Source organism: Eublepharis macularius, chromosome 4 (genome assembly GCF_028583425.1).
Source record: "Eublepharis macularius isolate TG4126 chromosome 4, MPM_Emac_v1.0, whole genome shotgun sequence".
Taxonomy (NCBI): domain Eukaryota; kingdom Metazoa; phylum Chordata; class Lepidosauria; order Squamata; family Eublepharidae; genus Eublepharis; species Eublepharis macularius.
The window spans coordinates 125,849,542-125,863,924 of NC_072793.1; the positions used below are offsets into that span (position 1 = coordinate 125,849,542).

At 43.6% G+C, this 14,383-nt stretch overlaps 1 protein-coding gene across 1 annotated transcript in view; it reads right to left on the reverse strand.

The window, feature by feature from the left end:
- Positions 1-14,383, reverse strand: part of GRIP2 (glutamate receptor interacting protein 2) — a 150,405-nt gene that overhangs the window by 107,540 nt on the left and 28,482 nt on the right. The window contains exons 4-5 of the mRNA XM_054976398.1: positions 6,937-7,017; positions 670-805 (exon numbers count right to left, since the gene is read on the reverse strand). Coding sequence (XP_054832373.1) covers positions 670-805; positions 6,937-7,017 — 217 coding nt within the window. The remainder of the gene's footprint in view (positions 1-669; positions 806-6,936; positions 7,018-14,383) is intronic.

Sequence of the window (14,383 nt, forward strand, 5' to 3'; positions counted from 1 at the left end):
AGACACACACAATTCCCAACAATCTTCTTGGAATAGTTATAACAATTCTTTCCAGGACTTCCCTCAGCAAGTGAACGGTGAAGCCCAGCCGCGAAGCAAAGCTCCAACCCACGCTCAATCTGAGGCCGGCTATCTGTGGCAGATATCGGAATCCTTCATCAGGAGCGTGTGGAACGCTTTACAGCAGAAAAGGAAATTTCCAATGTGTTAAAGTCTTACATGCCCAAAGCATAGCCTTGAAAATCTCTTATGCGTGCTTCAGCCTACCCACTGAATAGTATGAACTTCATATGCAAGTAAAAAAAATAGGAAAGTGAGGTGGGAATAGGAAAAGAAGAAAACAGGGTTTTTAAATGTATACTTGTTAGATCACAGCATGTAAATCTGTCTTAGCTCACAAGGCTGATAGAAGTGTTCAAAAACCATCCTAGGAATAATGTTCCAAAAAATGTAATTTCGCAGCCACTGCTTTGATCATGGCAGTTAGACCAGAATGGAATGTCAAGGCCATGCGTCTTCAGCAATTCTTTTACAACTTGGCAAGCTCTATATCAACTATCTGACACAACTTAAGGACTAAAAAAATTACGGGGAAACCCTGCCAGCCCCTGCTTATCCTTTGCTACTCCCTTTTCTGGAATATTATGCTTTCCACTGAGGTTGTCTCACCTTGCTGCCAGCCCTCCTGGTCTCAGATTGGAGACTCTCGGCTTCCCATCTTTATCTGTACCACCAGATATCGTTAATCCAAGGGTGCTTCCTTCTTTTTTGATCAGCTCCACAATTGTGACTCCTCTGAATTCCTCTGAGAAACAAAACATTGGGGAAAGGTCAGGTAACCAGGCAAAGTTAAACTCTCCAGAAGGCCTGTGAAGTCAAATCAACAGTCAGCCTGGCTGAAAAATAACAGGCATTAATGCTTATGATGAAAAGGAGGTAGCATGAAAGGAAACTACCTTTGGTAAATCCCCTCCCACCAAAGTCAGAGAGTATGATGAACGGGAAAAACAGGAAAACTAGGAAAACGAATGAATCTTAAAAACAATTCTCATAAGAACAAATTAAAACAACTCTGAATAACTATTACCTGTGATGTGATTGAGGAAAAAATGTTCTTTATCATTCAGCTGAAAATGTTTGACAATGCTCCAAGTTGAAAAGATACGGAGTTAATACATTTCAATAGCTCTTCACTATTATTGTTCCTTCATTTTTGATTGATGAATCACATACATTGTAACTAGGGTTGCCAGCTTCTGGTTGGGAAAATCCTGAAGATTTTGGGGGTGGAGCCTGTAGACGGCAGGGTTTGGGGAGGGGAGGGACTTCAGCAGGGTATAATGCAGTAGAGTCCCCCTTCCAAGTAGGGTTGCCAGGCCCCCTCAACCTCCCATCGGGGGATAGAGGCCTGGCACTTACCTTGGGGGAGAGGGGTGTGTGCATGCATGCAAAGCGTGCGTGCCCCCACAAGCACGATGACATCACTTTGGGAGGGACATCATTGTGCAGCCCCTGGGAGCATGCCCAGGTTCCGCAGCGGCTCAAAATGGGCCCGATCCGCACCAAAACGGGCCCATTTTGAGGCTCTGTGGAGCACAGGGGTGCTCCTGTGCTCCACAGCGCCCAAAAATGGGCCCGTTTTGCTGCGGATTGGGCCCATTTTGAGGCGCTGCGGAGCGCAGGAGCTCCTCAAAATCTGACTGATCCAGCACCAGACACAGCTAACTGAAGCTGGGGAAAAGCTGGGCAAAAGCACTATGAACCACCACAGCCACCTTGCTTTCTAAGGCGACTGCTGTGTACAGCAGCACTCCCAAGCTGCAAACCTGCCTTTTCAAGGGAGGTATAATCCCATCCAAGACAGGACAGATCTCAGTTCCTAGTCTGCCTTTCTACTAAACCACAGACCCTCTGTCTTGTCAGTATTCAGTGTGAGCTTGTTCGCCCTCAATCAGACCATTACTTACTGCAAGTGCCAATTCAAAGTATCAGCAGCATCCCTGGAATTAGGTGGAAGAGAAAGGCAGAGTTGGGTATCATGTACAAGTTACTATCACATTCTCCCTGTCTAGTTCTCAGTGGAAGTCATTAGCCAAGGCGACCAAAGTAATTCCAAACCCTGGCCTGAAGCCAGACTGAAATGGCTCCAGAAAATCACCAACAGTTTCCTTAGAATTAAGTGGAAAAGCAAAGTAAAGGAATGCCTAATCTGACCTGGGAAATTCCTGGAGAGTTTAGGGGCAGAGCTTGGAAAGGGCCAAGTCTGGGGAAGGATCTCAGCAGAGATGTGATGCCACAGACTCTACTCTCTACTCCAAAGTTGCCATTTTCTCCAGGGAAACTGATCTCTAGTCTGGAGATCAGTTGTCATTCAGGAGGTTAGCAATTCTAGTTCTGATGCACTCTGGCCCTCCTTCTTCTCCTTCTGGCTGTTCTCCCTGAAGCCTGGGAGCCTTAGCCCTCCTCCTTGGTGTGATATGAGGCCCTGGCTGCTGAAGTATCACCCCCCCTGGTTCCCTTGCCCATCACATAGTTGTGCTCCTATGCGGGCTGCTACATGCAAGAGGTTCCACTCTCCCCACTGCCAGACCTTTCTAGCCAGCCTGAGTTTCCTCTAGGAGGAAAGCTCTTCCTTCCGCAGTCTCAGAGCAGAACCACAAGTGACAAAAGGCACAGATTGGACACTTGTCAGCTTCCCTCAAGTTTTGATGGGAAATGTAGGCATCCTGGTCTCGCAGCTTCGCTCTCTGACTGCTGTCCAATGGACTTTTCAACTGTCACTTGTCCAACATTCCGCCAAGTTGCCTACATTTCCCATCAAAACTTGAGGGAAGCTGACAAGTGTCCAATCTGTGCCTTTTGTCACTTGTGGTTCTGCTCTATGCCCAGCCTTCAGGTTCCAGTGTCCTGGAACAGCATTCAGCTTCCAGCGTCCAGTGCTGGAACAAAGAAGAGCCGCAGGAGCCAGCAGCAGGGGAGAGGAACTGCCAACCTTGTGCTTGCTCCAGTCAGGCATACTGTGGCCCTCGGCCATCACTGTGATTTGGGGGTGTTATATCCCCTCCTTCTATCCATCACAAAACTCAAGGTAGCACTGATAGGATTCCAAGGAGATCTCTCATCCAGCCATCAACCAGACCCTAACTTGCTAAGCTTCCACAAGGATGCTGTTTATTTACTTCACACATTTTATCCAAGTTGCTCAGGGCAGCATATGTTGTTCTTCTTTCTTCCATTTTATTTTGTTAGATAGGTTAGGCTAAATGAGACAGCGACTGGCCCAAGGTCACTCAGTGAGCTTCATGACAGAGAAGGGATATGAGCCTGGGTATCCCAGATTCTAACTCAACACTCTAACCACTATACAAACTATGGCCCTTTCCACACTACTTACCTTCATCTGGAACGCTGCGGAATGTCGAGAAAAGAACGCGGAAGATAGCGTCTTCTCACATGAGTTTTGTGCGATGTCACACAAAACTTGTGCAAGACGACGCTATCTTCCACGTTTTTTTCACGACATTCCACAGCGTTCCGGATGAAGGTAAGTAGTGTGGAAATGGCCTATATCATGTGCCCTCCAGTTACACCCTGAAAACAAATTACTGTGGCCTTCCACAGGTAATTCTCACTTTCCTCATGGCTAGAACCACACACACACACACACACACACAGAAGGTTACAAGTAACTGCACTTTAACATAATTTTTAATTCTAAGTCCCATGATAATTTTCAATGCTTCTCGTTTTGCCTAAAGAAATCTGTGTTAACACCACACAGCATTAAAACCAGCAGTCAGAATGTTGGGCCTAGAATGCTTTGATTTATCAAAACATTCTAAGTCAGAATGTTCTGACTGCTGGTTTTAATGCTGTGTGGTGTTAACACAGATGCCATGATAGCAAAGGATACGTGTATTGGTTGCATTCTTTAGACTCTAATTGACAAAGCAGATCTTGTAAAACAGTCTATGCACTTGAATAGGAGTGGGGAATAACGTGTTGATCAAAAAGCTGGTTTGGAAGGCATTCATTCTTTACTTTATGCCTGTTTAACACAGCTACAACATCTTCTAGTTTCCTAATGCTCTCATTAAAATATCAAACTACTTTAATTAATGGCCCAGAACAGTAACTTATGCTTTCAGTTTATTGGTCTAGAATCTCTGTGAGCGCTAGCAATCTTCTCACCATCCCCTGCTGCTTTAAAATGGAATGCCATCTGGCATGATCTTTGAATTTTTCAAGAGGAAATCTGTAAGAAGTGACAAATCAACATTGATAGTGTCACAGTAAAAAGGTTATTCGCTTTTTCAGTGGGAGTTAACAATTGGTTTCTAAAAATTGCTTCACAAAATTACCCAAGCACAAATCCATCGTGGGAGAGGCTCAAAAAGAAAATCTGTTTAGAATCCTCTCAGAATGTTTGAATCAACATTTACATTTATTTTATTTAAATTATTTATGTGCCGTTTTTTCAAGCTAGCTTTCAGCAATTGAGTTAACCCCAAAACTTTTACAAAGAATCGCTTTAAAAACATAAACACACACACACACACACACACACACACACACACAAATCAGAGTAACACACTCAGGAACCTAAACTACGCAAATGCTTGATGGAAAACAAAGGTCTCCAACAACACAATCATTGGCCCTAACAACACCAGCTATACCATCTCAGGCTCATTCACTTGTTCATCTTCCAACATTATATATGCTATCAAGTATCAGCAATGGCCTTCAACTGTCTATATTGGACAAACAGGTCAGCCCCTTCATAAAAGAATGGACATAAAAAGTGGGAGAACATTTCAATCTGCCATTCCATCGCTGGAACACGAGTAGCAGTTCTCAAGCAAAGAGACTTCAAAGAAAAGTTATAACACGAGATTGCTGATATTGAGTTTATGTGCAAATTTGAAACAATGAACTTCAGACGTTCAATTTTTCTTGCACTACAGATGCTAATTTTCTGTACTTCGCACCCCTGTCCTATCAAGCTAACTACAACATGTATTATAGCTAGTTTCCTGAAACTCTAATTTACCTTCCACCCCTCTGCCTGGATTGTAAAGACTCCTGCCTTTTCACACTCCTTTTATCTGATGAAGGGAGCTTTGACTCTCAAAAGCTTATTCCTTGGAAATCTAGCTGGTCTTTAGGTGGTATTGGACTCAATACCATGGCACTTGTAAGAACAAAAACCATGTAGGACAGGAGCTGAAATAAGGAAGAGAACTGGACAACATTGAATGAAAAAGCTGGCTGGATCCCACCCAGTATAAGGCAAATTGTTCATGTGATCTGACCGGTACTTTTGGAGAGAGAGGCTGGATCTAGATTGAGTATATCTGTGGCCTGATCCAAATGATACTGTCCTTACAGACTCAATACAAGGGAACTGACTAGTGGTTTAGAATGCCATGATAACCAGAGATGGGCACGAACAGCAATACGAACAAAAAAAAAGCCACGAACAGCCCAATCCGCTGTCCGCAAGCAAGCTGTTCGTGAGGCTCCGTTCCTGGCGAACATGTGTTCATTCCAAGCCCTCTTTGTGGCATTCATCAGCCATTTGTAAAACCAGAGAGTCTGTTGCCTTTCAATCAATTCCCCTGGCAACATAGGCATGGACTGTCTGAACTCCTTCTGGCTTTCCTTCTGGCTTGTAACCCCTCAAAGTAGCTTCCAGCAGACAGTCCAGTTTTTTCCACTGTGAAAATAAAATGACAGGAAAGGGAGGGACCCATGGATCATGACTTTCCCATGGTCCAATCTCTCTGAAACTTGGTCTTCAGAGGACAGTGAGGACTATGTCCCCTGCAAATTTGGTGGGTATTGGACATTGAGAAGGTCAGTTTGTAACCCCTCAAAGTAGCTTCCAGCAGACAGTCCAGTTTTTGCCTCTGTGAAGAGAGAATGACATGAAAGGGGGAGACCCATGGACTCTCCTTTCCCTGGCTCAAGTTCAGCTAAGCCCAAGGGGGCCATTCTGGCTCCCACATACCTCCAACTATGAACATGTTCGTGAACATATCATGTCCATCAATGTTCGTGAATCCCTGTTCGTGGATGGCAATGAACAACAAACATGGTGTTCGTTTTTTCCCCTGTTCGTGCCCATCTCTAATGATAACCCACCAAGGATGCTTACATGCCACTTTGGTTTGTCCTGCTCCTAGATGATCAGAGGAAGTGATGACTATAGTTTCTACGCACTGTCACTTCCTGGAACCATACCTGTCACCTGGATCTGCGGTGGGCTCTAGAGTACTTCCGGAGCTCTCCTGAACCTAGCCAGTGGCACAGAAAATGAAGGTTCAGCCAGTGTCCATAGCCTCCCAGATAGGTGCCACTGCCACCTGAGTCCAAGTTGTAGTCTACTGGAGTTGCTGGACTCTCTGAAGCTTGCCTGGACTTTCCTAGCAGAGGCACAGGAAGTGGCAGCAAAATACCTTGAGAGGATCTTGGTGACAATGTGTTTCCCAAAACTGCTTCTAGCAGGGCCCACAGTCACTGCTCCCCCACCATCCCTCACCCATGTTCCCAGATGCACATGCTGCAAAGTGGCATCAGGAAGGGTGCTTGTTGCAGAGCGGCAGTGCTTCTGACAGTCACAAGAGCAGCACTCACACCTGCACACACCACTCAACATCATTGGAGAAAGGGCATGTGTACGATGCAGGCAGCTGTGAGCACTGTTGTTGGGAGGGCTTTTGAGCAGGTAGGGGAAGGGTTAGGGGGATTGGTAATTGGGGGACTGGTGGTAGGCAGAGGGGAGAGAGAAGCCCTTTGCCCAGGTTGCCCCAAATCCAGCCCTGCTGGTGTCCATAATAGTATGGTAAAAGAAGAAATTATTCAAACCGGTGATGTGCTCAGAACAACTGAAATATTAAATACATGTGAAAAAGAACGTATTCTTGCAATTACCTGGAATACTCTGCCTTCTTGAAACTAATGCTGTGTCCAGCCCTCCCGAGTCTTTGCTCCCTTTTGAATAAGGGCCATCATCTACAAGAAAAATAGATAGAGAACATTAACACAGAAATATTCGTCATTTGTCCTAACTTTTCCTGAATTCCTGCTCATACAATCTCTTATTTCTTTACATTTAGTGCACAAAATACTGCTGTCACAGAGTTGGTGGTGAAAACTAGGTCCCTGTGATGACCACATCTACAACAATGTTGACAGCAGGGCTTAACAAATGCCATTTACCAGGATGTCATGACATCCAGAAATTTAATTAGGGCTGCTACTAATTTCAGCAAAGGGTTTTATTGCAGTGCCTTTGTAGCTTATTCATCATTTCCCATCAGAATTTGTTTTGTAGTATGACATAAAAATATATGTACATGAAGTTCTTATTGCTTGTTTATATGTTAACTTTACACTGTTCAGTGGTGGTGGATGCATTCATTTCTTAGCCAGCTACTTTCTGTATAGGTTCCAATATTCAATTAAAAGAAGCTTTTTAAAGCAATTATTAACAGAGCCCTGTGGTGCAGAGTGGTAAGCTGCAGTACTGCAGTCCAAACTCTGCTCATGACCTGAGTTCGATCCTGGAGGAAGCCAGGTTCAGATAACCGGCTCAAGGTTGACTCAGCCTGCCATCCTTCCGAGGTCGGTAAAATGAGTACTCAGTTTCCTGGGGGGAAAGTGTAGATGACTGGGGAAGGCAATGGCAAACCACCCCGTCGTGATGCATTGTCCCCCAGGGGTCAGTAATAACTCGGTGCTTGCACAGGGGACTACCTTTACCTTCTACCTTTTTTTTAAAAAGCAATAATGAAATGATGAGAAACAGGGGAAGAAGTTAGGTTAGGGTTACAGCATAGTTCTTTATGAGGGTGATTGCAACCAGGATTATCCCATCTGTATCTATAAAACTGTTATAGCTTAAATAAAATTAGAAGAAACTGTACAGCTTAGAATTAGGTTTTGTGGCAGCAATAATTATAAAATATAGTCATTAAAAAACAAAAAAATGAGCCTGGCTTCTACAGCCAAAGAAGATTTGTCAGGGCCTGATTGGTGCCATCATGTAGCAAGCAAGTAGCCATAGCCGTTCTGTGTTCTGGCAGAATCAAAGCTATCTGCAATGCAACATAAGCCGCTACAGATTATAGCAGGGTGATGGCGGGAAAGTGCCATTTTCAGCAGCATTCTTCTGGAAAGGGCAATGTGTGCAGCAGCTTATGACAAGCGACTTGCAGATTTATCCCTAAATGTGAGAGAATCAGAAGCTGCAGTGAGTCCCTTCCTTGCCTCAGATGCATGCAATAGTAGAGACATGGGAAAGAGTAGGAAACCCATTATTAAGGGACTTTTTCCACCACTCTCCCTTTAGACTGGAGTTTCTGAGACTTCATCAGCCGGAGAGCTCAAACAACAATTCAAAATTATATAAAACAAGCAGCTAGAAGTGCAGCTTGTGACTGATGATGATAATGCGGCAGACAGTGGTGCTGTACTAAGCCTCATGTCTAACACTGGATATGGAAGTTTTCTGTAAGAGTAAAACCAATACCAGCTCTCCAGATCTGTCATCCCTTTCCAGGAGAAGACTACACCATTTGATTTATTTTTCAAGAGATAACCCCTTAAGGGTGAAAGAACACCAACCCCATAAGTTTTAAGCATGTCATAGTACTTGTGATGAAACTCTTGGACTCTGGAAATGGAATAATACATCAGGATACCCAATGGTGCACTAAATCATCATCCCTGAATTTAGTTTCCTATTCTTAGGTGCCTTTATTGTCAAAGTCACCTCTTCTTACTGCAGTTTCAGTTAGTGTGGAGCAAAAAAAAAGAGGAGACAGAAAAAGACTGGAGTACCAGCCTTTGAAAAAACATCAGTTTAAAAACCAAATTGACACAATTAAATTTAGGATTCATTTCTTACATGAATTCTCTCCCTCCCCCCATACCAAACACACACAAAGCAGGATAGTTATTTATAAGTAAGTACATACCCCCACATCTCTTTTTCCACGCTTGCTAGTTGCATTTAGTGTTTGGAGCCAATTTTTACTGAATCAGCCCCCATTCAACCCAACGTTTCCATGTCACTCCAGGAATGATGTCATTCCCAGCGTGATGTGGGAGTGTTCCAGAGTGTGCTGCACGTTCCAGAGTTTCCAGCCCCATTTCTGTGCCTCTCTCCATCCCACCAGTAAGGTGAGAGGTGGGGAGGGCAGAGACTGGGAGTGGGGGATCCCCCTAGGGTTGCCAGCTCTAAGTTGGGAAATTCCTGGAGATCTGGGGGGTGAAACCTGGAGAAAGTGAGGTTTGGGGAGGGAAAAGGCCTTGGCATGGCATAATTCCATAGAGTTCACCCTTCAGAGCAGCCATTTTCTCCAGGTGAATTGATCTCTGTGGCCTGGAGACCAGTTGTAATTCCAGGAGATCTCCAGCCACTACCTGGAGGCTGGTAACCCTAGATCCCCCACACCATCGAGGGGGCTGGTAACCATAGTCCAGTCTTTAACTATAGCTTTGCTCTGGAAAGTGTGGTTCAGTGTCTTAAGCCATTCTTGCTTAGGATGAACTACACAGGATGAGGGTTTAAATCCTACAGGCTGCTGTGCTAAGAGGAATCCATACATTCAGCAGTTTGGAGGGAGAATCATAATTCAATGACAAAACATAGGCTTTGTATGTGTAACATCTTAAGAAGCGCAGCTGGCAAGTATTTCTTCTAAATCGCTAGAGAGCTACTGCTAATCCAAGTTGAAAATATAGTGCTCTATGGACTAATACGTGTATAAATCACCATCATACATTCATATAGGTCCTTAAGCCTTTCCGTGCACAACCCTGTACTACTGAAGTACATTCATCTTCCAAAGATCCTTTCAAGGCCAGCTGAGATGACCAGCATAAACAGTGTTATGTTCACATGATGCTATTGTGACGGCTGCAAGTTCCTCAGGAGAAAAAGCATCACAATGAGAATGGAAGCCATTGAAACAATGGCCTTGCACTTTGCATAATTTAACATACTATCTGACCTCAGGTATAACTCAGATATACTTTGACTTTCACTAACAGAGGGAACCTTAAGAGGGGGGAGATGTATGCTTACATTTCAAATTCTATCATTATTTTTACTCAACACTGTGTTTGAGAATGCAAAGATAATGTACAAGGCACATTTTAAGTGCAAAATAATGTACAAGCCACATTTTAAGCACTAGAATTTATCAAGAAAATAAGCTGGTATTCCTAATGGCTTGTAGTCAACCCTTGCCGGGGGGTATTGGTATATTCAACATCCATGGTGGCCAAAATAGTGTAATTTTTCCAATAACAAGACCTCTGACCTTGCTACCAAGCTTGTCCTCGTCTGCAACTACTTCAGATTTGGTAATGATTTATTCCTTCAGATCAATGGCACAGCCATAGTCACCTGTATGGTACCATAAGTCAGAGAGTCACGGCTCTCTGGAGTTCTCTCAGCCCCACCCACCTCACAGTGTTTATTGTAGGGATGTAAACCACTCTGAGTGGGCATTAAGTTGTCCTGAAGGGTGGTATATAAATCGAATGTTGTTGTTATATGCCAACATTTTCATGGCTGACTTGGAGCAGCGCTTCCTCAGCTCCCTACCATTAACACCTCTCTTGTTCTTGAGGTTCTTTGATGACACTTTTATCATTTGGCCGCATACGAAAGAGGAACTTGAGAAATTTCATCAGGCCTTCAGCAACTTCCACCTCACCATGAATCAATCCACACAGAAAATACGTTTTCTAGACACCACTGTACAAATACAAGATGGAAGCATAAAAACCACCTTATACTAGAAACCTATTGATTGACAAACCTATCTACACACCTTTAGTAACCATCCAAAACACATCAAACAACCCATTGTTTTAGGGTTGCCAGGTCCCTTGAGTCCCCCAGCGGGGGAACTTGGAACCTTGCACTCACCATCCATGCCCTTCGGTGTCTCTTCTCGCGCATGCGCGTGCGTGATGACGTCACTTCCAGGAAGTGATGTCATCTCACAAGTCAAAGGGTGGCCCAGCGTATGCTTCTGCACTCGCCAAAGGGCTGGCTCGCTGCCCCCCCCCCCGCAGGCCCGATTTGGCCCGCTGGCCAGGTAAGTGGGGTCACGGAGGAGGAGGTGGGAACAGGGGATCCCCCACCCAGGGTGGGGGGTTGACAGCCCCACATTGTCTACAACCAAGTTATATGCTACAGCTGCATCTGCTTCAAATCCTCTGACAGAAATTTTCACCTGTGTGATCGACAACAGAGATTTCTGGAATTACACCTACTTGATATAGTAAGAAAACAGTTCAACAACGCTACAGGTACAAGATAGGCCCAAACAAAACAACAAACAGAATACCACTGGTAGTCATGTATACTTCCCAGCTCAAACCAATTCAATACATTATTAATGACCTGCAATCTATGCTGGATATGATACTCTTCTCTCACAACAGCATTGGGAGGCAAATCTTTTCTTGCCTCAAAGACAGCCCCCTATCCTTAAACAACTCCTCACTCTCAATAATACACTTCCCTATATGAACATGGATTCTGGTACCAGGGATTTCAATAAACCAAGATGCCAACTCTGTTCTTATGTTTACTCTAACAATATCATTACTGGACCTAACAACACTATTATACATCTCAGATTCGTTCACTTATTCATCCTCCAATGTTATATATGCCATCAGGTGTCAGCAATGCCCTGCTACTCTCTACATTGGACAAACAGGTCAGTTGCTACACAAAAGAATAAATGGGCATAGATCTGCCATCAAAAATCACAATATTTTAAAAAATCAGTGTGAGAACATTTTAATCTTCCAGGAGCTTACACTGCTGACCTAAACAAAGAACTTCAAAGGGAAATTGCCATGCAAGATTGCTGAAATTGAGTTTATTTGCAAAGTTTGGAGCAAAGGACCCCTCCCTCCCACTGCCTCCAGCCTAAATCAAGATATAGTATTTTTCTCACAGTACAGGTGCTAATTTACTGCACTTCTCACCCCTTCTCTATCAAGCCAATTACTAAATGTATTAAAGCTAGTTTCCTGACATTCTTATTTGCAATACCCCTCCCACATTCTGCCTGGAGTATAAGGACTCCTACCTATTCCCACTCCTTATATCTGACAAAGTAAGCTTTGACTCTTGAAAGTTCCTACCCTGGACATTTATTTGGTCTTTAAAGTGCTACTGGACTTGAACCTGGCTTTTCTACTGCCCACCAACATGGCTACCCACTTGAATCTAAACAAAAAGCTTGAAGAGAAAATTATAAGGAATCTTTTTGATTTACAGGCACCAAATAGCTCAGGATGCCACTTGCACATTTGCAAATCAAGATAAAGGGTCATGTTTTGTCTTTAAAAAAAGAGAAACAAATGATATAGATCTCCATTATGGATCATATAGGCACGACTTATAAGCCATTGGAGCAACAGAACTGTAATTCTTGAAGTTAAAGCACAGCTGTACTTGGGAGCCACAGAACAAGCAATCAACCATCTGCTTCTCATTAAAAGGATCTTAGCAGTCCCATACCGATCACCAAAATGTTGAAACATTTTTTTGGTAAGTCCAAGACTATTTTTAAGGGTACCCCCTCAAAATCAGCAAGTCCTTGCTCCTGATATGCTACAGAAAACAAACTCAGCAGCTAAGATAGCATCTCAAAAATCTTGCCCTGGGCAAATCAGTTTATTACCACCAAGAGCCTCCACAAACAGCTAACTGGCCTGAGTCAGCAATAAAAAAATCCATGCTTGCTGTTTGCAGTTAGCCATTCAATGAGAATTTCAGTCATCAAAATTCTCCATTGTTACACTGACAGTTCAGACGGCAAACCATTAGCACCAAGACTTCCCTTTCTCCACCTCAACTCTTCTCCCTAGCTCAGGGGACAATACTAAATTGTTTGTTTTTGCTCATTATCTAACTGAAATGTTTGAGCAGTCAAGGAAGGTGCTTGTTGAAGTGTGAATTGGCATTTGCTTGCATTCATTTCCCTGCTGTGCGCCTTTTGTTCATGGTTTGCAGGCTTCCCTCTTTGTCAATCAAATTTATTTTATTAGAGGTTTTTTTCACCACTGTGGAAATCCTTCCATCTACACAAATGCTCTGTGGGATCCAATCAGTTATCTCCAAGGGCAATGGATGCAGGAGGGGGTGGGGTGGCTATCCAGTGGTTAGACAACTGAAACTTGGTCAGGAAGCTATGGACTGAAACTGGGTGCCTTGGACAAGTTCTGAGCTTCAGTTCTTCCATAATTAAAATGAAGGATGAGTGACCTACTTCAGAAGGGCTGAATCCACACGTCCCAGCATTGTGCTAAACTTCTGGAAGTATAGCCTCTTTCTAGCGCAATTTCTGACATGTGGCACCATAAGTCAGAAATAACGCTAGAAAGACGCTATACTTCCAGAAGTTTAGTGCAAACTTCCGGAAGTTTAGCGTAACGCCGGGAACATGCCAGGATGTGTGGATTCAGCCAAGGTCAGTGCAACAGCTAAATCAGAAATACTATATAAAGCACTTTAGGAATCCAGAATTCTGTATAAATGGTCAACAGAAACAAAAGCAGCACCACATTACTTCATCCTGTTCTTATGAGAGCAAAAATAGGAAGAACCACTGGAAAAACGCGCACACACACAGCATGTAACAATTCATTTCCCTCATTGAGGAGCTACTGCCATCACCCATTTGAAAGAGAAACTGGTAGCAGGCCCCAGCAATTGGCAAACTAGATAGCATTTGATTCAGTAATGAGTCAAATTAAGCAGTTGTTGTCTTCTCTTTGTATACACTGACATCTTTCCCATTCTGCAGGAAAGAGGACAGCCTGCAGCTTTGATATCTTCTTTACAAATAATTTACTACAAATAGATCCAGCTTCCAAAGTTGCAGAACAGATTTAACTCTCTCTCCCCCTCTCTCTCATGCCAAGATTTTACTGCAAAGACAAAAGAAAACCCAACCCAGCGGAGCATTATGGGGTTGCAAAGGAGGTATTGTAGGAGCTACTAACAGGCACCTCTCATATTACAAGTGGTTAAAGGACTACAAAGTCAGACCTGGATCAGATTTACTAAATGTCAGTTGTTTAATCCTTGTCAATGCCACATTTATAATAAAAATTGACCACCACATGCTTACCGATTTTCCCTGTGTTGTGCCTCTCTTTGCTTTCTCAGCAGTATCTGTAAGGGATCTTTTTACTCTAATCAAGATACAATTTAAAGGAATTTGGGACAGTATTGGAGAACAACACAAAGTATGTTCAATATTACCAATCTTTTCAGAGGCAGTGGGAGGCAGAGGTGACTGGTTTTTGCAAAGCTTTCCCCTCCAGTCAGAAGTGT